The sequence below is a fragment of the Acanthopagrus latus genome, chromosome 4 (assembly GCF_904848185.1).
Source record: "Acanthopagrus latus isolate v.2019 chromosome 4, fAcaLat1.1, whole genome shotgun sequence".
NCBI lineage: Eukaryota > Metazoa > Chordata > Actinopteri > Spariformes > Sparidae > Acanthopagrus > Acanthopagrus latus.
The window spans coordinates 4,359,267-4,383,597 of NC_051042.1; the positions used below are offsets into that span (position 1 = coordinate 4,359,267).

Genomic DNA, 24,331 nt, shown 5'->3' on the forward strand with positions numbered 1-24,331 from the left:
TAAGTAAATACATAATATTAAAGCAATAACATTAAGTACTGCAAAGCACTATAGTTTACATGTCCCCAGGCACTTCCATCAGATGAGACAGATCCGTCCTCAATACATAGTTAATAAAGGGTTCCCAGATCTGGTGGAAAATATGTGTTCTGTGTTTTATTGTATATGTTATTCTCTCTAAAGGGAGAGTTGAAGACAGTTCAGACAACCACTTCTTCACACTTGGGCTACTAGTGTTTTTCCACGAGATGGCTATTACTCTCTTTGCCATTAGCACGCTGAAGTCCACAAATATTCGTTGATGTTTTTTAAACTTCAAATTATCTGGATATAGACCAAATATAAACAAATGTGGGATTAATGGTATTTGAATTTGTAAAATATTTTGAATACATTGTTTTATTTCTTGCCAGAATTTTTGTATTTTTGTACATTGCCAAATACAGTGGTTTTTCCTTCCCACATTTAATACAAGTATCAGGTATAGCACTGTTATATTTGTGAAGTTTTTCTGGAGTGATATATGTTCGCATCAACCAGTTGTACTGTAGTATTTTCAGGCGTGTATTAGAAGTTCTTGATTGTGTTTGAGAGCATACTTCCCCCCATTTTTCTATTGGGATGTCCTCCTGTAGATCTTCTCTCCATGCTCCCAGCCTTCCTGCTGATGTTTCTGTGCTTCCATCTACTAGACATTTATATATTTTGGATATTAAACCCCTCCTTAAAAAATCCATATTCATTAATTTTTCTACAGTAGACCTTTCAGGGATGGATAATGTTTGATTTTGGTGTGTTCTAATGAAATTTCTCAACTGAAGGTATTTAAAAAAGTGGTTTGGGGGTATATTAAATTTATCAACTATTTCTCCAAATGACATCAGCACTTTTTGTGAGTTGTAAAGGTCTCCTATTTTTGCCAGTCCTTTAGTAGCCCAAGATTTTTTTTTTAGGTTTGGATTTATTATTTAAGATCAAACTTGAAAAAGTACCCAGTTAAAACATGTAAAGATCCAACAGAATAGTAGTATAAGTATTGAGGAGAAGAAAACGATAACATTTTAAAATACCATCATTAATAAATGGTTAATTTATAGTTAGTTAAACTTCATCGTTCATCGTTTCTTGAAATGCTGTATAAACCGTTTCTTAACCATTTGTAAGGGATTTAAAAACATGAGCTGCAACGTCACAATAAACAATTGTGAAGCAGTTCATTGTGAGTTAACAGTGGAATTACTGTTCACTAAAGTTGGTTAAAGATAAATTTGACATTTATTAATGATGGCTACCATGATGTGGTACCGCATAAACTGAATTAGGTTATGAGGTATGAGTGATTATCACCCTCATTCAAATCGCTTGTTTCACACAAACCTCCTGCAGTAACAGTGTTCACAATGTGGGTTTATTGTGCAGTTCATCAGTTGTTCTGTGGGGTTAGTCATATACATGGAGTATTAAAATGAAACATCCACAAAATATGTCACTCAGTCGGGTGTTTTACTTTGACAGAATAAGGTTTTTCTTAGGAACCACTGTGTTTAACCATACTAAAAGAAGAGGTGGTAGAAACGCTTCCACTCACACTGTAGAAGTAGATTCTCATACAGGCCCACCTGATGGGCTTTATTGCAAGTGTCGTCGCCTAGAGGGAGAGAAAGCAGCTACTGTAGCAGCAGAGGACGACACATACAGACATCCATTGACAGTCCTGTGGTGATAAGGCAGGTCAGAGCCAACCAGTCGCTCCTCCTGTGGCCAGTTGACACCCACAGAGGCTACGCTACCGTGCACACCTCCCCTCGGCACACACCATTCATCAGGAATGCAGTCATTATTGCGCCATTATCACGGTCACCTGTGTGACATCCTTATCTCAAATATGTTTTTAGTGGAAAAAAACACACACTGCGCTTTTCCTCTTCAGCCAACAGGCCCAGTAACCCCAGAGGAAGAACTGACCCAACCAGGAACAAAGATTCTAATATCTATCAGATTTTAACGCGTGTGTCTGCGGTCCATGTTCATATCTCAGCGTCTTATGTTGTCTGAAATGAATTTAAGATGAAACACTTTCCCGTCTTTGATCAAAAGCAGAGACAACTGACCTCATCTTGGCACCCAAGAGAGCTGCAACAATTAGTTGATTCATTGATTAGTGAAAAGTAATTCGTTTGCCAACTGTTGAGAATCATTTGATCATTTATCAAGGTTCTAGCTTCTTTAAACATTCTTTGTTATTTGTGGCAGTAAATGAAGAGTCTTTGGGTTTTGGACTCTTTGTTGAAGAAGAAATCTATTGATCATGAAATAATTGGCAGAATAGTCAATAACTGACACATTTCAAACAGGGCACACAGCTGCAGCGACACTGCGCATATTTCAGGTGATCCCCTAACATCATTCTGTCTGCAGCAGCAAATACACATCCGGAATAATCCAAATGGTTTGAAATATACTCTTTTGTAATTTCCTTCCTGTAGGGACACTAATATAATTCTGCTTTGGCTGCTGCATTTACAGCGACGAGGACCCAAATGCTTACAGAATCTTTGTTACATGGTATAAGACCAATGAGTCAGCTAAATAGTGAACCTTAGCTTTTGCTGATTATCAATCATCAGTTTTATTGCTATTGGTCTTCGGACCTCACAAGCTATGTCCTTGATTTATTGTGATAAGACCAGTAGATACAATAGCTTTTCTATTACCGAAGCAATCCAAACAGCTCTAAAAGGGCTGTAATATACATCTAATGGTACTTTTAGTGCAGCAGTTTCCAAAATTAGCTTGAGGCAATCAAGTCAGTGAAGTGGTGAAGCCTGTAGTCAACGTGTTCTTTTCGTTTATTGAAAACAAAACCTCACATGGCACAAACGCGTCATCAGCTCAGAATCAGCCAGTCTTCAGCTCGTGACCAACGTTTACACAAAAGCTCTTGTATGTCTGTGAATCCATTTGGAGGTAATGCACCTTTTTGCATCAGTCCCTCCCACTGCCACTCCCCCCACTTTTACCCATAGCATGAACGTAAACACGCGCCTTCACACACACTTGACCTCCACAACAGATTTCCGCCTCGTAGGACAAAATCTATAGCTTCCAACAGATGGGAAATCCTGAGCGGAGCGGCCGACAGACCCGCTGGTCACAGCAAAAAAGGCTATTTTTATCCTTTATGTACCTTTTTAGATTCACACCACATAAAAAACAGTTTCCCACCAGATATAGTGAAAAATTCTGCTGCTGCTGGTGTAGATATTGACCAAGGTGACACAGACTCACAGTATTTTCACTCTTTACTGGCCTGTGCTGGTGTGGAGCCTGGGCTGAGGCTGTGGTGCATTTTGGACTTAACACACTGACCACCTCTCTGTAGGTTGATTGGTCAATGATTACCCACCATGACATACATTAATGTTAAACAGTTATTAAGGATTATAAAGTTATCATGTTTAATAATTTACTATTAATCCATTCAAAATTGCTCTTGACTATGGAGTGATGTGCTCAGAGCTCAGCTCCTTTTGTTGGTTGTTTGTGTTGAGTTTCTTTAAACTGGCGATAGAAAAGTTTTTGCACATCATTTTAAAGTAAACGTTGAATTCACAACGTAATTGCTCTGGAGTCTGGACACCATCAGCATTTAGACTGGCTCCCTACAAACATCGACTTCACGATGCAATCCTGTCTCCCACCAGACACAAAATCTTGCAGGAAAATGAAGAATTATTGCAGCCCAGCACCATTTCTACCTGCGTTCCTGACTCCAGTAGAGACTTAAAGAAAAGATAAACTCATGGCAAGCAATCGATTTGACTTAGTGACTAAGGAAATATCACACATTAATATTCAAAATTAACAAATTAAAACAAACGATAGGAATAAGAATCTTTATTTATACAATATATATACTATATATATACTTTATATACTTTATTTATTTCCACTGTTCTAAACAAGGGGACAAGGTGCTTGTATAGGGAAATAAAGTGAAATGATGCAAATACACAACACCAACACCAAATTAAAAACATAAAAATCGGTAATGCCAAAACAATGACAGACAACATCTATAACCAAACACTGAGCCAAGAAAGACTGGAGAATTTACTTGACCAACCGGAGGCCTTCTAATTTAAAATGCACTTTTATGAAAAAAGATGAGCTTTTTAATGTGATTTTTAAAGTGTAGCCAACCGGAGGTCCGCGGGCAAGCTGTTCAGAGTCTGGGGGCATTTACAGTGAGGGCCAGGTCGCCGTTAGTCACCTAACTAGACTTTCGGACAACCAGCGGAGCTATATTTGAGGACTTCAAGTTATGGCTTGGCACATATGAGACTAGGAGCTGAGTGAGGTGTCTTGGTACCAGACTGTGAAGAGATTTAAACGTCAACAATGAAATCTTTGAAATGATTCACAACAAAGTGGGTTTAACATTTTGCCAAATATTTTTAGAGAATTATATGCAGGAGAGTTTTTACAGTAGATTTACTTCAGTGAAACATTGTTGGAGGACGATTGTATATGCATGTATTATAAGGGCTGTCTTAGGAAAGCGCCTCTGACAGTGCGGGCCACGGTCCAACAGCTCTGACAGTCCAGAAGTATCGCTGGCGTATTGAGTCCAGACTGTGGGATAGTTAGCAGAGCCTGAGGATCTGTATGATAGATGTGAAAGTTTTACTGCATGAGGTAGTTCTTCTCTTTCTATTTTTGGGTTGATTTGATTTGGTCTCTGCAGGATTATAGCGCAGAGCAGCCATTAACCCTCCACACAGAGATCCTTCTCATTAAAACTCCCTTTTGTTTTCACTCTAACTTCTCTTGTTTGAAACCTAATGAGATCAGTGGGTAAAATAAATTCCATGAAGATTGCAGTTTAAATCCATATCTTATTTGTTTAATAAGTAATGGGTACTTCAGATTTCTACATAAATATACTAAATGTACTAAATATATAAATGTTGAAATCAGTCTTGTGATGTTGGGAAGGTAGCGTGCTATGACGCAAAATCAAAATGATCACTTATTTCCCTCAAATGTCTTACAACTAAAGTAACAAACCTGTTGGGAGGAAAAGCCGAAAGTTGTCAGAAGATCTACAAGTCCATTAACATATTTGTACTTTGTTACTTCCCACCCAGAGGTCATTTAATTTCTGACTGATTTTATTTTTGACTGGAGCTGATATTAGCCGCAGGGTTTACCTGCCCCTTCATTTATTGCAGCTCTTTAAGACGTCTTATCAGGGATCCTGTCTGCTCATATCTACACTTAATAACGCTTTTAACGTTGCAGTGGTTCAATAAATGCCACACAGGGTTGTTTTCTGCCTCTTCTGAGCCCTTTGGACATTCATTTGAGTGCAGATCCCCTTGTTCTGTCCAAATCAGAGCATATGCGCCTGCTGCCGCGAACTCGCCCTATAGGTTCAGCAGTTCTCTGAGGAACACTGCATACTGTGAATTTTCTCAAGCAAAGCAGATGATAAAAGGGAATCACCTTAATCTGGAGTCCGGACTGTGGGAGAGCGAGCAGGGCCTGAGGATCCTGAACTGCACCAAGACAACTGCAGTGTCGCATGAGACGAGACCTAAACAAACAAGACGCAGAGGCGAGACAGAGGCAGAGGGGAAGAGTTTTATTGTTATACATCCCCGTGTGGAAAGTTTTCTTTCTCCGGCATGACTCAGATTATTTTTTGAGCAAAAAACGCACCAACTTTGAACCGCCGTGTTCCCAATCAGATAAGACTGGTGCAATTGATTGTTTCCTTTCGATCTGCACATGAAAACACGTGCTGCTTTTTTCCCCCCAGCCTGCGATACAGCCAAGGTCAGATTTCCATTAGCCTGCCTTTCACTATGCGCATAAATCATGGAGGTGTATCAGTAATAAGGAAGTTTACCTGTTAAGAGGTCTTTTAAAGGCACTTCAGAAGTCAGGTGGCTTTAGAGAAGTGCCGCCGGCGTATTCCTGTAATTCATGGTCTCGTATTAACTCTCATTTTCCTCACGAGTATGGCTGTTTCTTGTGTGCTACCGCCAACTTTGTGGCAAACAGAATCATTAGAGATAACATTTATCAGATTAGTTACCCAATAGCTTCATCACCAGAGGATGGATTTCCCTCGTTATCACACTACTTCTATTAATTATATCCTACTGCTTATGTGTGATATGAGATTGATATTATCTTAAGAATTTTCCACCACAGTCATATACATCATCAAGTGTCTGTAACCTTGAAACTTTTCCGTCTTGGTTAAATTAGTGTCCATGTGGATGTCTCCCGATGATTCATCCAAAAGGGCCTACTGGTCTGAGGAAATACCGTCTACAGCCCCATAAACTGCAGACACAGAACAACATGTGCTGTTACCCTGCACTTCACACAACAATATTAGTAATCAATTCTCCAGAACTCAGGCAATGAGCGCCTTTATCTCTCGTTCGGCATTTAAGACTTGGTTAATCGTTAAGCAATGCCTTTGTGTCCCCTGGGATGGAGCAAGGACATATCTGACAACCCTCTGTCAGTTTTGTGAGGGTTGATCCAAAGAGTTAGCCAATGACTGGCAGCCATGGTATAACCCCGGGACACTGGGTATAAAGGTAGGCCGTCTGAGACGAACCAAGCTTACATGCAAGGAGCTCAGAGCGGAGATCTCTATAAAGCTAATCCTATCCTAGTCTATATGTCACTAAACAAGGATCGCCCTGCCAGTTGATGCTCTGCTCTTTATTGTTGGATGACAGAAGACTTAAGAACTACATTGGGGTTTTATCCTTGAAAATCTGAGAGTCTCCTCCAGAATTCCTGATGGAGAGATCCAAATCTAACGGAGGGGAGCATGTTAACAATGCTTACGACTCCACTCTGGATGAACCTCCTCACTACGAGGAGACCAGCCGGGCGGTCCGGCCCTCGGTGGTCAGCGCCTTCGGTCATGACACGTTGGACCGAGTGCCCAACATCGACTTCTATCGCAACGCAGGCAGTGTGAGTGGACACCGGGCTGTGCGACCGTCCCTGCAGGAGCTCCACGAAGTGTTTCAGAAGGTGAGCGCATGTTGCTTATGTTCTCTTCGTCTGTTTCTGATTTCCCTTGAATAGTCTGCACACTTTCCTTCCTTCATTAGGCATGTGTGTCCTTCACCTCACCTTCACCACCAAAGTGGGGCTTTTTTTTGCCTGTTTTTGTCCTTGTGTCCCAAATTCAAGTCGCTGACTCTGTCACTGCCGTCTCCGTTCCACTCCTGTGCAACGCAGTCCATTCGCTCAGGTTCAAGACTCCAAAGAGTGCAAAATGAGATATTTTACAGTTGTTTAATCATTCTAACATCATAATGCTCAGCGTCCACAGTTCAGTCATAAATCTCTGCCTAAAAAGGACACTGAAAGTTATTTCTGGACCACAACAGCCATCATCAAACTTGACACACTTAACCGTTTTTAGTGCTTTTTACTAGGCCATTATATTGCCCTGTGTTGCAAAAGAGACTGGGTTATAGGTCATTAGAGTTTTATAGGTTGAACCTAGGTTAGCGCTTCTGAACTGACAAAAACGGGACAGACCTGTCGGAAGCCCTCCGCTGCGGGAAATGAAAGAAATTAGGTGTCGTTCCAGTGTAAGACCGAGTGCAAGACGAAGTGTGAAAGCGTAAGGTCATCTATCACCCAGTCATCAGCAGCTTGACAGAAAGATCTTGAAACATTTCACCAAGAAGCAGTGATCCACAAGAAACTCCAAATTAATCATGGAAGACTAAAAACCGCTGACTCACAGTTTGTTGCTGCGATCCTCACTTTTGTCCAAATCTCTGTCTCTAAGTAAATGACTATAAAACATATCCGAGTGCTCTCCTTAAATCAGATGTCAGGGTGTAGGGAGAGTCTTTCAACAGTCGATTTTCATCTTAATGGGAAAGTTAAAATGAGGTTTTAACATTTCTCTCTTCACTTTACAAGGACAGACACACAGCGGTGTAATGATTCTGCAGATGCTTTTCAAGCTTCACCCAAATCAAAACCGCCACGGCCTCCTCTCACTCTTGCAGGAGAAAGTCAAACACACATCTCTACATTAGAGGACAGAAAACACTTTGCACCGGAAGGCACAATGTTTTACTAATGGTGCTCTTTTGCATCAAATATGAATATATCCCAGTGCGTGATCATGTTTTCTTTCCATTGTATTAACATCTACATTTCCCACCAGAATGGAGAGATCTCTGTGCCAGACACTGTGGAGGATGATGGCGAGGGGAGTAGCGGGACGCCCTGTGACCCCGATCTGGAGTCTGCCGTTCCCAAAGAAGGAGGCGTAAAGTTTGGCTGGATAAGGGGCGTCCTGGTGAGTTATGTTGGGTCATGGCGGGCTCCCTCTGCTCTATAGAAACGGGGTCACTCTACATAGCTGTGGCCTGGGCAGGAGGAGGCTCCATGTGGTTCAATAACACAGCAGGGCCAAGTGGGACTTTTAAGATCAGGATCCAGGAGGGATTCTTATTGTTAGACTTAGATTTAAAAAAGACCCCTAATATTTTGTTAAACCCAGTCGCACATTTCAGTTTGACATCACTGCCTGTCTGTCGCCCACTTTACATTATGAGAACTCATCAGTGATTAAATGTAACTAAGTACATTATTCCATACATTTATTACTTATAACGTGAGGTACTTGTACTTTAATTGAGTATTTCGATTTTCTGCTACTACACACTTCCACTACACTACATTTTGGAGGTAAATATCATGCTGCCTTTACTTGATAACGTCAGTTACTAGTTACTTTGCAGATTGTATCAGAGCCAAATAACAGATTTTTTTTTAAATTGATTCATCTTATTGCCAATGAGATTTAAACAATATAAATAAATACAGAAATAAATAAATTATTTTTTTCCCAAAGCAATATTTTACACAATACTTTTACTCAAGTATGAGTTTGGGGTAGTTTTTACAACAGTGAAAGGTCCACTCTACGGACTTTTTACTCATACATTTAGATTAGAACTTTAGTTAATAGTTACTCTGCAGATTACATGCTGCATCGGAGCCATGTTATTGTATTGGCAATCAGATTAAAAAATACAAATTTCACTGAATCCCATTATCAGAAAAAAATGCTGAATATCAGATTAGATCATTAGTCGACCCATTAATACATGCATGTAAATAATTAGTATTTTACTTACTATTTTCCTTGCACTGAAGTATTTAGATAAATTAGACTTAAATAATTTCCCAGTCTGGGATCAATAAAGTAATTCTGTTCTATTAATATCAGGTAGTATCAGGAAGACTTTTACTCAAGTACTATTTGTATGTGTGACTTTCAAGTCATGTTTTTAACACAATATCTTTATGGTACTATGGTATGTTTTACAACAATGGAAATCATGTCTCAAGCTGAGGACTTTTAAATTGAAATTGTTCTTCTCGTCCACAGGTGAGATGCATGCTGAACATCTGGGGTGTCATGTTGTTCATCCGTCTGTCCTGGATCTTTGGCAACTCAGGCTGGGGTGAGTCGGGGTTGTATTTCCTTTTCTTCCCCTCCAGATTCTGTATGTGCTACAAACAAAGTGAACTTGATTGAGGCAACCCGGCCTGACACATCCTACATGTCTTTTGAGACAGATGAGGGTGCTGCTACCAGTGATTCTGGACAATTAAAGGATTATACAGTCCTCCAGTCATTAGGGAGAGATTGAATTGGGGCAGATTCCACTGAACGAGCCTTTTCTGAGGTCCTTTAATGATCTAAACTTGCTGAAGGACTTTTTTGAGAGCCAAATGAGCAGTGCGTGTGTGTGTGTGTGTGTGTGTGTGTGTGTGTGCGTGCGTGCGTGCGTGTGTATGTGTGTGTGGGTGAGAGAGAGGGGCAGGGAAAAAAGGGGAAATTGTGTAAATGGCTTCATGAGTGTGTTCATTGCTTAAGAACCTATCGATCGGCAGCAGCTTCTGTTCAGGCGGCGTAACTAAATGGTTTTGAGAAGCAGAAAAAGCTGCAGGGAGAGCAGGTAGAGCAGCCGGCTGTAGGTTACAGCCCACAGGCTCCTCTGGGAGTCTGACTCTCTGTCTGTGTTTAAAGGTGACTGTGAGGAGGAGGGTTTCATTTCACAGTCAGAATGCTTCATGACAGATTGCTTAAATATAATGCCTGAGTATGTCATCATTCAAAAACAGATATTTTGAGCTGTTCTGTGTGTGTGTGTGTGTGTGTGTGTGTGTGTGCACGTTGCAGGTCTGGGAATCGTGGTTATTATTCTCAGCTGTGTGGTCACCACCATCACTGGTCTCTCCATGTCTGCAATCTGCACTAACGGTGTGGTCAGAGGAGGTAAGACAAGATACTCATAAACACAGCCACTGCGGCCAGTTTAAACATTATTTATGAATGCATACAGCCTGAGATAACACACACTCGTCCTGACATAAAATCTTTCACCGAGAGAATGGATTGACCCAGAGGACACTCCGTGTAGATAAAGACACAGGGCTTAAATCTGCACCTGAATGTCACCTCTTGAAGCCTTTTCTCTGTTTTACAGCCAGGCTGCTGAACCTGTCCTGACATCAGATCAATGAATCAATGACGGGGTGATTAATCATCCACCATCTGTTCCTTCTGTCATTTTCAGGAGGAGCCTACTACCTGATATCTCGAAGTTTGGGACCAGAGTTTGGCGGGTCGATCGGTCTGATTTTTGCCTTCGCCAACGCGGTGGCTGTAGCCATGTACGTGGTGGGATTCGCTGAGACTGTGGTCGACCTGCTCAAGGTGTGTGATGTCATGATGATCAGGTGGCTGTAGCAGGAAGTGTGGAAATGTCTCAGTCCAGTATATCTAACCCTGATGTTTATCATGTATGCAATTATACAGTGTCATTACAATATTTCCACCTTGTATTGACACTGAAATCACTGTCATATGTATTAAAAACATTTATTTAATAATGTGCTTGCAATGTATTACTGAATAAATCAAATTATATACTCTCTCAATATTTACAAATATACCAGTTATTGACCTTCTTCATAGATTATAGAAATATTACCATCTGTTTTCCAAAAATATATTATCTAGTGAATTATGCTAAATATACTTTAAAGAAGCAGTTTATAAAAACACTGTATGTTTAAAACATTAAAAAAAAAGATCAACACACAGTGTCAGCAGGGTGTGAAGAAACTAAAGTTTTGACATTATGCCAAAGACCTCTACCTACTGTGTTGCAGAGATTTCTGCTTAAGTTAGCATGCTAACCAGCTAGCCTGTCCCGCAATACTACTTTGCACTACAAGAGGTGATAGTCCAATATAATACACACTGTATACGCCGCCAGCACTCTGCTATTTTTCACACAGTCTATTGATTTTTAGTCTAACAATAATAACATAAATTCACAAAATGTCATAAAGCAATAAGGCTTACATCTGTTTTTCCTTAACAAACAGAAAGATACAGCTGTACACCTTTTGAATTAAAGTGTCCGTCTTTTAGAAAAGGTAGGCGGCTGCCTGTAGACTTTCGATCCCCACTGATTGTTAGGTCATCGCAAAACACAGTTACTACTGGATATAAACTAAATTAAGGCAATCAACACAGTCTTGGTTTGACAGTAACCTTTGGTCTGGTTAAAGTAAATCCTCAATTCACAGAGTAAGATAAATATCTTCCAAAATATTCCAGCTCTGAATGCTAGTTACCAAACAGTAGCTAGCTACAGCCAGGTGTAGCGGGCCAGGAGCCGCAGCTGGCTGGGGTTGTGCTGCCTCGCATGCTTTTTAAAAAAAACCTTTTTTTTGAAAATACATTTCAGTAGATATTACCAATGTTTTATCAAAATATACATTCATTCCACTTTGTTATATTAAGCCAATATATTGACAAAATATTGACAAGCACTATCAAATATATGCTGCAATGTATTTTTAATATATTCCGTAAATATCAGTACTTGTTCTATAACTCACCTGTGCCTCTTCCTCTACACTCAGGATAACGCTGCCATCATGGTGGATGAAGTCAATGACATCAGAATCATTGGCTGTATCACAGTGGTGCTGCTGTTGGCCATATCAGTTGCAGGAATGGAATGGGAAGCCAAGGTGAGAACAGTATGCTGGTTGCTCGCCAATCTCTATCCTCGTTGTGGTCCAACCATAATTTTAATCCCTTTAATTCTTTTGTCCCCACAGGCACAGATCATTCTGCTCGTTATCCTGCTGGTGGCCATAGTGAACGTGATTGTGGGAACGTTCATTCCTGTGACAGACTCCAAGAAATCCAGAGGCATCTTCAATTATAACTGTAAGACATTTAAAAGGATCCTCAAAGGAACAGTTCACCCAAAAGTGAAAATTCAGTCATTATCTAGTTTTATTGATGACGAAACAGTTGTGGAAAAAAAGCGTTGCACTTGTTTTAAAACAATAAAATGACTCAAAAATTTAAAAAAAAAAGGCTCCAGAAGTCCTGAGATCCCAAATTGATTTGAAAAAATGTTATTTTACACCCTTTGTAGCCAAAATCTTCAATGTAGCCGCCTGTCTAAAAGCCCACTGAGCGTTGTAAAAAGCATCTTTTCAAAGCAATTTGGGAAACTTGGATAGTGCTGGAAAACATACATGGAGCCACTTTAAGTCCCCATCTACTTCAGTTGTTTAGGAGAATGTTGCGACACACTTTCCTCTTCAGTTTTCATTTTTGAGTGAACAGCTCCTTTAACTAAAAAAAAAAAAAAACTTGAAGATTTGAGTCGTTCACAACCTTACCGTTCACCTAAATTCTCTTTCTCCCCTTCATTTATCTTCCCTCTCTCACTCTCTTTTTCTCAGCGAAAATATTCTTAGAGAATTTTACTCCAGATTTTCGAGAAGGTGAGACCTTCTTTTCAGTGTTCGCCATCTTCTTCCCTGCTGCGACCGGCATCCTGGCTGGAGCCAACATCTCTGGAGACCTGCGGGTAACATTTCATACACTTTATTACTGAAAAGATAAACAAGTAAACCACTGTTGTCAAAACACTTATTCAATTATGGCATCATTTTTGGAAGCTGTTTTTACTAAAATGTATTCAGTGATTAACATTTTTGAATCTTTATCTTTACTACTTAAACTATTTTCTTCTAGAATGTGGTTTGTTTAATCACAGATGTTGTTTTACAGGACCCCCAGGCAGCTATCCCTAAAGGTACCCTGCTGGCCATCCTGATAACGGGTCTCACCTACCTGGGTATCGCCCTGTGTGTCTGTAAGTACAGTAATCCATGACATCTCTTCTGGGTACTTCACTGATTTTGCATTTGTGTTTTTCACAAGAAGACATTTCGTCATATTTCTGTAAGGTTAGACAAAGTGCATCCTCAGCAACGCATCTGTTTTTGTCTCTAACGAATCAGCTGCCACTGTTGTCCGTGATGCCACTGGAAACATTAATGACACTGTTACTCCTGGAGTACCATGCACCGGTCCATCAATAGCAGCTTGTGAGCTCGGCTATAATTTCTCCTCCTGTGCAGAGACAAAATGCAAATTTGGCCTGAGTAACAACGTTCAGGTACACAGCCTCACTCAGTCTCATCCACACGGAAGAAGAGTGTCTCTTTTTCCATCTTTAATGCTCCTCTCTACTCACCTCTGGTTCAGGTGATGACCATGGTGTCTGGCTTTGGTCCCCTGATTATTGCTGGAACCTTCTCAGCCACCCTTTCATCAGCCCTGGCTTCCCTCGTCAGTGCACCCAAAGTTTTCCAGGTCGGTAAGAAATGCACAGCTCTGAGATACAACTGCCGAAAACAAAAACAAAACTTTTTTTTTTTTTTTTAAATGCAAGCTCTGTCTCGCCTCAGGCTCTGTGTCAAGACAACATCTACAAGATCCTGCACTTCTTTGCCAAGGGATACGGCAAAAACAATGAGCCAATCCGTGGCTACGTCCTCACATTCCTTATATCTGTGGCCTTCATTCTCGTTGGTTAGTTCAGCTGTTTATCACGGCATGGCCGTAACATCTTAACAGTTGTACAACAACTAAAACCTTGTATTACCAACAAACAACTGGTGACTGTTTACTGGCTTTATTAGCAGAATATGAGTTTTATCAATTTGCCTGAGGCTTTATTTTTTCCTCCTTAGGTGACCTGGATACCATCGCTCCCATCATCTCAAACTTCTTCCTCGCATCGTATGCTCTCATCAACTTCTCCTGCTTCCATGCATCCTACGCCAAGTCTCCAGGTCGGTCTCTACTCACATGTGGAATTTGCTGTACACGTGAAAATCACAATTTCACAATGTGCAGCAGAGTCTTTCACAACTGATCTAAACTGATTAAAGACACAAATGTAAGATGTCAGCTGAACCTTTTGTAATTGGCTTTGTCTTATATGAATGTGAAATGAAATTTTTTCATTCTCATTTTCATGACATTTTACTTACATTTTCATTCTTATCATGTGAATTTAACATTTGCACTCATTTTCACATGTGAGCAATAAAGAAATGTCACATGTGAACTGAAGTGGCTTTTTTTGTTACCTATGAATGAATATTTCCTCATGTAAATTACATACAGTCATATGTAACTGGCTTTTTACCACATGTGGGAACATACGTAGCTGTCCCTTACAATTCATTTCCCATCACTTGTCCAACAGTGTGCAGTTATGAATGTGGTGTTTCCTCTGTGATGTTGTTTCCCAGGTTGGAGACCAGCGTATAAATACTACAACATGTGGCTGTCCCTGATGGGTGCATTGCTGTGCTGTGTCGTCATGTTTGTCATCAACTGGTGGGCCGCTCTCCTCACATACGGCATTGAAATCCTCCTCTACATCTATGTCACAGTCAAGAAGCCAGGTGAGCTGCGTGGACGTGTTTGGAAGTACGTTCATGATGCCTGAGCGGTTGAACTAACCTGTTAGACCTCTTCTCTTCTCTCCAGATGTCAACTGGGGTTCGTCCACGCAGGCGGTGACGTTTGTGAGTGCAGTCGGTAACGCTCTGTCTCTGTCTGGTGTCGATGATCACGTCAAGAACTTCAGGTAAAATTTCAAAACAAAACAAGTTTTACAAAAAAAAAAAAAAAAGGCCTTAAAGGGACAATTCACCCCAAAATCAAAGACGTATATGTTTCCTCTTAGCTGTTGTGCTATTTACCCATCGAGATTGTTTTAGTATTGGTTGCATCAGTTTGTGGCGCCTGAAGCACTACAAATGATACTTTTGAAAAACTCAACAACTATGTCTCTTTCCAGAAATCATGACCTGGTTACTCAATATAATCAACAGGCCTTTCTGTTTCATATAGGAACTATTTTCTTTCTGTACCTCTGCGCAGAAGGAAGTGAGCATCATTCCATCACTAATGGAAGAGGAGTGCACTCATGATAGTGTGTCAATATTTTTGCATCCTTCTCGGCTGAGCTGTAACATTTACTAGTGTGGTTAGCTCAGTTGACTAACAGACTGAGTGCCATTATAATAAAGAGAAGACACACAATTCTTCAGACGATATCTTCAAAACTCTACAACTCACAACAAAACAATCTAGATGTGTAAAGAGCTCTACAGAGAAGTTTTTGGTTCTTGGGGTGAACTGTCTCTCTAACAGTATGAAATATAAAAACCTGAGACATTTTAAATGTAACATATTCTTGTTTGTTCCTCAGGCCTCAGATCTTAGCACTGACAGGTGGAGCCCGGAACAGACCGGCTCTCCTCGACCTGGCTCACTCCTTCTGTAAGAACTATGGACTGTGTCTCACCTGTGAAGTCTTTGTGGTAAGGTTATATTGTAATTTGCAAATGCACAACGATGGCAATAAGCAAGGCAGGGCAGTTCGTCTTCCCCAAGTCTTTATTTAAAGATCAACCTTCTATTTAAGTCAAGATTTGCACATCAGGCAAATTTAAATCATGCAGAGTGCAGACCTCACGCGCTGTGGATATTTAGGTGAATATCAAGCAGGGATGAGCGAAATGCCAACTGTCTGGACACCTGAGACAAAAGTTTGGGTTCATTTGTGTCCCCTGAATATAAAAAAGGTGCATGTAAGATGTCTCTTACTCTCAAACACACACACACAAATACTCACACACAGCTGTTTGTTTGTGATGTCTTCAGGGCCCGAGATCAGAGGCCTTGGAAGAGATGAACTCCGGCATGGAGAGGAACCAGCTGTGGCTGAGGAAGAACAAACGCAAGGCATTTTACGCTGCTGTGGCCTGTGAGGAGTTCAGGCAAGGTGCAGAGTGCCTGCTGCAGGTCAGTGTGGTCACCATTCACCAAACAGTCCCTCAAAAACAAACCGGCTAACCCAGAAGCACTCGTGTTTAACCTGGGAGTTTTGATCAGAGGGAAACGGCAGTTTTCAACACTGCAGCGAGTATCTATTGCCGTGTTATGACTCTTGAACCTGATCTGGCTGGAACATTGGTGCAGGAGGAAGAAGAGGGGAGAGTTAATGAGGAGCAGGAAAACAGTGTTATGTCTCTGGCTATCGCACGTTGGAGATAAGGCCCCGGTTTATTGTCAGGATTGCTTACTTCAAACGGCACAGCAGATTAAAAGCTATAATTGATTAACACTGCACTGGATGAGTCCCCGCAGACACAGTGAGATCTGCTGAGTGATCCAGTCATAATTCCTGGCAGTAAAACAGCTTCACAGACTTCTGGTCTGAGGACGTTTCGAAACTTTAGGGACATTTTCTTTTTTTCTCTTTTTCAGTTAATGGGCACACCAGGTTTTACAACCGCAGGGTGACATGGTGCCTGTGTTGCTTCAATTATCTGATTTGGGTGAATTTGAATCTTTATGCAGTGCATGTCCTGCTTTTCCCCACAGGCTTCTGGTCTCGGCCGTATGAAGCCGAACACATTAATGATCGGCTTCAAGAGAAACTGGAGGACTGCAGGCACAGAGGGAGTGCAGACTTATGTGGGAATACTGCAGTAAGTCACAAATTAACACATATAAGCACACATGAAAATTATGCACTCATGCAATTAACATAAATTGGAGATCTGTATGTTGAACTGGTGTCCTGAGTCTCTTTTCCCTTTTGACAGCGATGCGTTTGACTTTGAGTACGGGACACTGATTCTGAGGATGGACCATGGACTCGATGTGTCGCACCTTGTCGAGGCAGAAGGTCAGTATGAAAACTTCTGTGTGCTATAAAATACTCCTGTATCAGTGTAGGTTAGGTAGGAGCACAACAACAGGAAGTATGTGGCCTTAAAACTGTAGCATGAAATGAATAAAGCAGCAAAGATTGATACAATGCAGCAAAAAAAATAAATAAATAAGATACAATAATAACAATAATAATGAATGCATTTAACACACATGTATATGAGAGAAATCATTTGTGCCATTTGTAAATGTGTTTTTAAGATATTCAGGTCAACCTGAACTGAACTACCGAGAGAACAGCAAAAGTAGTCGCCTTTTAAAGCTGCGCTGCTGCGGTCAACAAGCCACAGGAACTGATAAGAGAAAATAACGCCGATAAGACGAGATACTCTGTCCTGTAGATTACAGGAGTGTATTAAGGTCAGATAGTTAGGATGCTAAAACAACTACCAGTTTACTGCTGTGCCTCTGCAGAAATCCTCACGATAACAAAGATAATGGGCAGCTGTAGCTCAGGAGGTAGAGCGGGTCATACAGTAGTCGCTGGTTCAAACCTCCCGGCTGCATGACGAAGTACCCTTGAGCGAGATAGTGTCAGTGTCAATAATAGCACAATTAACACCTCTATTGTTAAATTGTAAGAGTCCTTGATATCCAGAACTGTGCTATCTTTCTTAAAGGCCAATAAAAATAATCTTAAAAATGAACAACGTTACTAAGAGCATTATAAAACCCGTATTAACATTCATAAAGTATTGTACTCGCTTTAAAGTCGCTCGTCTGGGGGTGCACTACACTACAAAATGAGTTTCAGAGATTTTGTTTCCTACTTTCTGGTGACTTCTAGAAAATGAAAATAGCAAAATGCTCTTAATTTTAATTCTCAGGAAACAACGCAGAATACTTTGCCCCTCTGGAATAAAGTGCTGTCCAGTCTTCATTCATACATCCGCGTTGCGGCACTGCCCTCAGAGAGTCTGTGCCCGTTTGCTTCTCAATAGTCATTGACGTTGGTGCGACCCCCGAGATCAACCTTCAGAAAATACGATGCAGCAGATTTGACAAAATGCCTGCCACTTCTCTGTAAAAGTTCCCATAGGAGCCTTGATTAGAGTATTAAATGCATGATAAATGACGTATTGTTCTTAATAAAGTAACAAAATGGTTTAGCAATGTCACAATAGTTAACTACTACCAGTAATTTTAAGAAATTTTTTTTATGAACTTCTTAAGCATCTACCAACTGTTACTGTTTAGGCTTCTTAAAAGTACTTATAAATGTTTTATAATCTTATAAACAGTAAGAGCTCATAAGGGCCCCATTACCTATTAACTGAGGCTTATTACAGGGACCTTAATTCAAAGTGTTACTGAGGATCATCATAATGCCACTCATATTCATAGTGATTACATGTTTAATAATAAAGTGGAAATCTGACTCTGTCTTTCAGTGGAGATGCTGAAAGCAGCAAGGGAGCAACAGGCGCTGGAGAGTGAGATGATGCCAAACGGAGGGAAGAAAGGAATGTTCAGGAAGTCCAGGAAATCCTCGACGCATGTGCTCGCCACCAGAGGTACGCTATTTCTCCAGAAGTTATTTCTGTCTGTTTTAATCTTACACGACAGTGTGAAAGCGTGATGAGCATATCCGTCTCCCGCTCCTCCGCACACTCATCTTTCCACTGAGATAACATACATTTAACGAATGAAGCCAATAACACACATCTCTTTTTGGAAACGTCTCCACACTCCCATTGAGATATAATTGAATCAAGCGCTCCCACTAAAGATGACTCTGAGGGTGTAATCCAATAATATGGTCCCTTTCGTTCCAGTTTGGAGAGCATCTCTTAAGAGCAGTCCTTTAACCCAGACAGCAGAGGGTGCTTGCAGCCTCTCACTCGATCTGTCCGTGTCTCTACACCACACACACACACACACACACACACACACACACACACACACACGACTGAGCTGTGTTTTGGCAGGACTGCGATGGTCGTTAGTATGCAATCTGAATCCCACTCACTGGAACATTAAACCTGAGAGATGGCTGTTCCTGCTGATGTAGAGCCAGCTCTTAATGTTGATTTGCGCTAGTTTTCCCATCCAACTTAAATCTCCACACTCGCTCAGTGAATTACATCCCCTCCTACTGTTCCTGTCGCACATCCAGTTCTCATTGCTTCTATCTTTTTCTCTCTTTTTCAGTATCAGTCTGCGCCCCGCCGACCCCGCAAGTTGCCAAGATGAATGAGAAGCTGTTGGAGGCCAGTGCTCAATTCAAGAAGAAACAGCCTAAAGGCACCATTGATGTGTGGTGGCTGTTTGACGATGGAGGTAGGTGTTGGTTCCCTCGGGCGGCCTGCTCCTGTGTACCGCTCTTATAGATTTTAACAGATACGTGCACGGAGACACATAATGTTCTCCTGGATGCTAATGCAGACAAATGAAGAAAACGATACCTGAACATTAAAAGAAACACAATAAAGGAGAAAAAAGATAGCAAACTACAAGTCGTTAATGCAAACAACACTGAACAGTTCCTCTAAATGAGGCCACACACAAAGATAACATTCTTATGAATACTTTTTTTAAGAACAACTTTTTAAAATAAAATCTTGACTTTTGAAATCATGTCTTGTTGAGTCAATGGCCACAAAAATCTTATTAATTGTATTCTGGCCAAAGCTTCATCTGTCCAATACTATGTAATGGAAGAGCTTTAAAGGGACAATACACCCCAAAATAAAAAAATAATAAAGGCTATATTTTTCTTTTACCTGTACTGCTGTTTATCCATCTGGATGTTTTTTTGGGAGATAGAGATGTCTGCCTTCTCTGGATAATAATGGAACTTTCAAATGGACAATTTTTGTAGCCCAAATAATTCACAATAACCATATGAATGCATTTTATATATTCAAATGAAAAAAAAAACATGCCCTCAGTCAAATTAATCTTAACTTTGTTTTTTGTGTGGTTTATCTGGTTTATGTCAAATGAATAACAGTCGCTACACGAGTGCAGGGAGGTGGAGAGAGAGTCTGTGTAACGATAAACGTTTCCACATGACTATTGTCAGTGGAAGTGAATAGTAGCAGCCACACAGCAGCTAGCTAACAGTTAACTGTTACTGCAGCTTTTCCTTCTTTTTATGCTGTGTGGCGTTTGGCAGCCGGTGTTAAGGCGCATTAATAAAGCGAGAACAAATGGAAACATAAAAGATTTAAGAGGCACAAGATTATTTATTATCATATGTCCATTGTTAAAACAATATCAATATTTGGCTTCATGAATATGGTGAGTATTGCCAATACCAGTTATCAGCGACACCCCTAAATGGAACTAGATAGATAACCCAAAGACATTGTTGTGAGCACTTTCATATGGGAACTATTTTCTTTCTGTATCGTCGTGTAGGAGGAAGCATGCGTCCAGCCACTCATCTACGAGACACTAGTAAACTAAACTAGCTTACATACTGAGCTTCCAAAACAGCCTGTCGGCTGTAGTTTGTTAGGAAGAAAAATACTTCCTACATGAAACTGTTCACAACAAGCTCTGTGGATTATCATAAGGAACTAGGTCATGATTTCTGGAGAGAGACACTGCTGCTGAGTTTTTCAAACGCGTTCTTTCTTCGCTTTGATCACCACATGCCACAGGAGATCTTCACAGCCGATATCTGCAAAATTAACACCAAAACAATCTAAATAGATAAAGAGGCACGACAGGTATGAGGAAAGATATGTAATTTGGTTTTGGGGTGAACTGTCCCTTTAATTTTAGACTCCCCAGGTGATGGAAAGATAAACTGACAGGTGCAAAGACAAATGTGAATATATAAATATACAGACTTTGTGTGATAAAAACAACTGGATTGATTGGTTTTTAAATAGAATTGCACCCCTCCTCTCTCAGGTCTTACCCTGCTGCTCCCCTACATCCTCACCACCAGGAAGAAGTGGAAAGACAGTAAATTAAGAATCTTCATCGCAGGACAGCCTGGACGCAGTGATCTGGATAAACAGGAGTGAGTAAAAAAAAAAACAAATTAATGCTTCCATATCAATTACAGCTTAATGGGAGGAAGTTAGATTGAGCAAATTAATTAAAATTCATGAGCCAACACTGAACATCACTTCACAGGAGATGATATTTAGCATTAACTGAAGATAATTACCAACATTTACATGAAAGTTAATCAGTGTGTGATGCGTTTTGCAGGATGAAGTCTCTGCTGCAGAAATTCAGGATTAACTGCACAGACATTAATGTCATTGACGACATCCATATCCCGCCCCGTGCCGACAGGTAACTACATTTTATTTCCAGTGACATTAGCGACAGCAGCCCGGAAGGTGCGACAGTAATAGTAAAATGTAATCACCTAATAGAATCTGCATATTATATGATTCTCAAAAGTGAATATTTTCCACATTCAGCTAATGTTCTTATCTGCTTCCTCCAGCTTGAGGAAGTTGGACGACATGATTGAGCCTTTCCGTCTGCATGAGGAGTCTAAAGACTCTGCTCCCTGGAAAATCACTGATGAAGAGCTGAGCACCTTCGAGGAGAAGGTAAGACCACCAAATTAAGACATTTTATATACAGCGTAGACATGACTACATAATAATTTGGTTTGAGGTCGGTGCATTAAACCAGGGGTCTTTAATGTTTTCCTGGTTAGAGAGGGTGTGTCAGTTTCTGTTTCTTGGTAAGTTAGAAAAAAAACCATTGTGGCTCACAGGAACGTCGGTCCCACTCATGTCATCACTGTTGTGTAAATTACTTTATAAAAGTACCTTTGCTAAGAATATATTAGAATTATCTTGATATGTATTCTCTTCTGGACATTTCACCTACTTGTGAAACTGACAGCTATTCAAAATCTTTTATGCCTCCTGCAATTTGTCTGTTAAATGAAATGCAAGTTGTTGTTGTTGATTTTAATTACTTTATCTATTCATAGATTTTAGATATAGATCATTTCGATGCCTCTCTGCGCTCCGTTTACAGAGATCAGCACAAACCTAAACTAACGTTCAGCTTCAAGCACAACACAGAAGATCCACAGAGCCCCTTTAAATTAAAATAATTACAAGTAAAACTTAAAAACGTGTTGACGACCAAACAGAGACGTGAAAATGAGGTTGAAATCCACCAACTATTGCTGTTTTACAGACCAACCTCCAGGTACGACTGAATGAGCTGCTTCAGGAGAAATCCAAATCTGCTAATCTGATCGTTGTGTAAGTATAAACTAACAACACTGAGCCGCAAAGTTTAATGCAGTGTGTTAAAGAAAAGTCCAACATAATAACATACTCCCTCCCCCCCGCAGGAGTATGCCCATTGCTCGTAAGGGCGTCTCTGACTTCCTCTACATGGCCTGGCTGGACATTCTGACAAAGGACCTTCCACCCACTCTGCTCATTAGAGGCAACCACAAGAGTGTGCTTACGTTCTACTCCTGAGCAGCTCGCAAGTCAAACATTTGAGCACAGGTAGCTAAAAAGGAAAGAAAAGCTGGACCGTGTTCATAAAAGCGTACCAGAACCTTGGATGATGTTATTGAGTCCTGCAGACGACCACCACAATGTAAAGCAAGCGTTTTTAGTTCTGTCTAAATGAGGACGTTCATACTCGAAGTGACAAGAAATTATAAGACAACAAACAGAAAAAAAACCAGAAGTGGTCAACTGGCAAAGTTGACAAAAGTATAAAAGAAAATTCATTTTTAGTTAAACCCTGTTTCTATCACATTGTCTGGTTTGTGCTGTTTCTTGATAGCTTGTGGCGCGTTGTGATCTGGCCAACAGTCATATTTTGTTTTGTTGTTTAAGTCGCTGCCAGCTCGCAAGCAAAGAAACATCACATTGCACGACACTGTGTGGCTGCCAGTGTGAACATTTAAGTACTGTGATACACTCTGTGAACGCACTGTGAATACGTCTACTCAAACTAAAGGGAATGCATTTCTGGTCTAAATGTGAAGTTGGGAGCAAAGCAAAGGTTAAGCTCTTTGCAACGATGGACAAGCAAGGAGAAGGTTTTTATACTCGTGTTATTTTAGCATAGAATTAAAACAAAATCAAATCAGTTGGAGTTCGAACAAAGTCAAATCACACGTCTTCCTAACTCAGTCAGATCAGTCAGAGCCCCGTTAGAGATACGAGGCTGCCTTCGGCGGTTACACTGAGTGACTGCGTTGGCTGCTGCTGTAAAATAAATGTATATAGTAGATGTCTGAATTCACTGGCTGATATTTTCTGAGCGAACGAACCCTTTCTTAAATGATTAACAGCATATGTATTTTAATGCACAATGGTTTGATTCTTTTTAAAAAACATTCTTTGAGTGTAAAATACACTTTTAAGCTGTTTACCTGTTCCACATTCCACTCTTTAAATATTTTTACTATCACAGAACACTTTGTGTCAAGAATAATTAAGAAAAATAAAAGACTGTAAAGTCAGTTCTTCTGTATATGTTAGCCTATATTCTGTCTTTCTATTTAAATACATAATTGTGATTACCTGAAATAAATATGAAATTCCATTTTGAGCAGCTCTTAATCGTCTCTGTCATTTGTTAGCTGATATCGTCAGATATTGTTTGTCGGGGCACACAAGCTTAGGTACTTTTTTTTTTTTTTTTACCTTCTTGCTCATTGAATTGAGTATTTAAATTTTGTGTAGCAATTCAATTACACACTTTTTCTAGTTTTCTGAGGTTATTTTTACAACCTAATACGTGGGGATCTGTGTGCTCTGAAAGGTTAAACATGCCAGCAGTTCATGAGACATTTTGACAAGAATGAACTAATTGCTACATTGAACTAAGATGATGATAAATGATAAAATGATAATATTTTTGCTCTGTTTTGAAAGGCAAACAGTCTGGAGAGATCAGGTTTGACCAAATAGTCATGTGGATACTTTGCCAGAAACAGTTAGATATTAATTTAGTAATAAATACTAAAATGTGTTTAGAGGTAGAGGTCATATGTATCTGCAGGTCTTGAATAGAGCACTGAATATGAATCCTAATAGTCAATGTCCTGCATGGCAATGTTCATTTTTCCCAGTGGGAGTTAGTAATGGGCTTGAAATATAAGACTTGGGATATAACTGTAGCAATTATCTCAAGTTTGAGGACAAAGCCATT

The 24,331-nt window shown here is 40.2% G+C and overlaps 1 protein-coding gene across 1 annotated transcript; it reads left to right on the top strand.

Annotated features, from left to right (window-relative positions):
* The first annotated feature begins 6,663 nt into the window (after window positions 1-6,663).
* Window positions 6,664-23,731, top strand: slc12a1 (solute carrier family 12 member 1). The gene is made up of 26 exons (XM_037094245.1): window positions 6,664-7,068; window positions 8,228-8,362; window positions 9,461-9,536; window positions 10,259-10,354; window positions 10,656-10,795; window positions 12,016-12,126; window positions 12,217-12,328; window positions 12,856-12,983; window positions 13,187-13,271; window positions 13,420-13,577; window positions 13,667-13,774; window positions 13,870-13,993; window positions 14,155-14,256; window positions 14,722-14,877; window positions 14,963-15,062; window positions 15,690-15,801; window positions 16,145-16,285; window positions 16,868-16,974; window positions 17,092-17,174; window positions 18,610-18,732; window positions 19,370-19,498; window positions 21,083-21,194; window positions 21,389-21,475; window positions 21,633-21,741; window positions 22,346-22,413; window positions 22,506-23,731. The coding sequence occupies exons 1-26, from the start codon at window positions 6,829-6,831 to the stop codon at window positions 22,636-22,638; spliced, it is 3,075 nt and encodes a 1,024-aa protein (XP_036950140.1). The 5' UTR covers window positions 6,664-6,828; the 3' UTR covers window positions 22,639-23,731.
* Window positions 23,732-24,331: the final 600 nt, after the last annotated feature.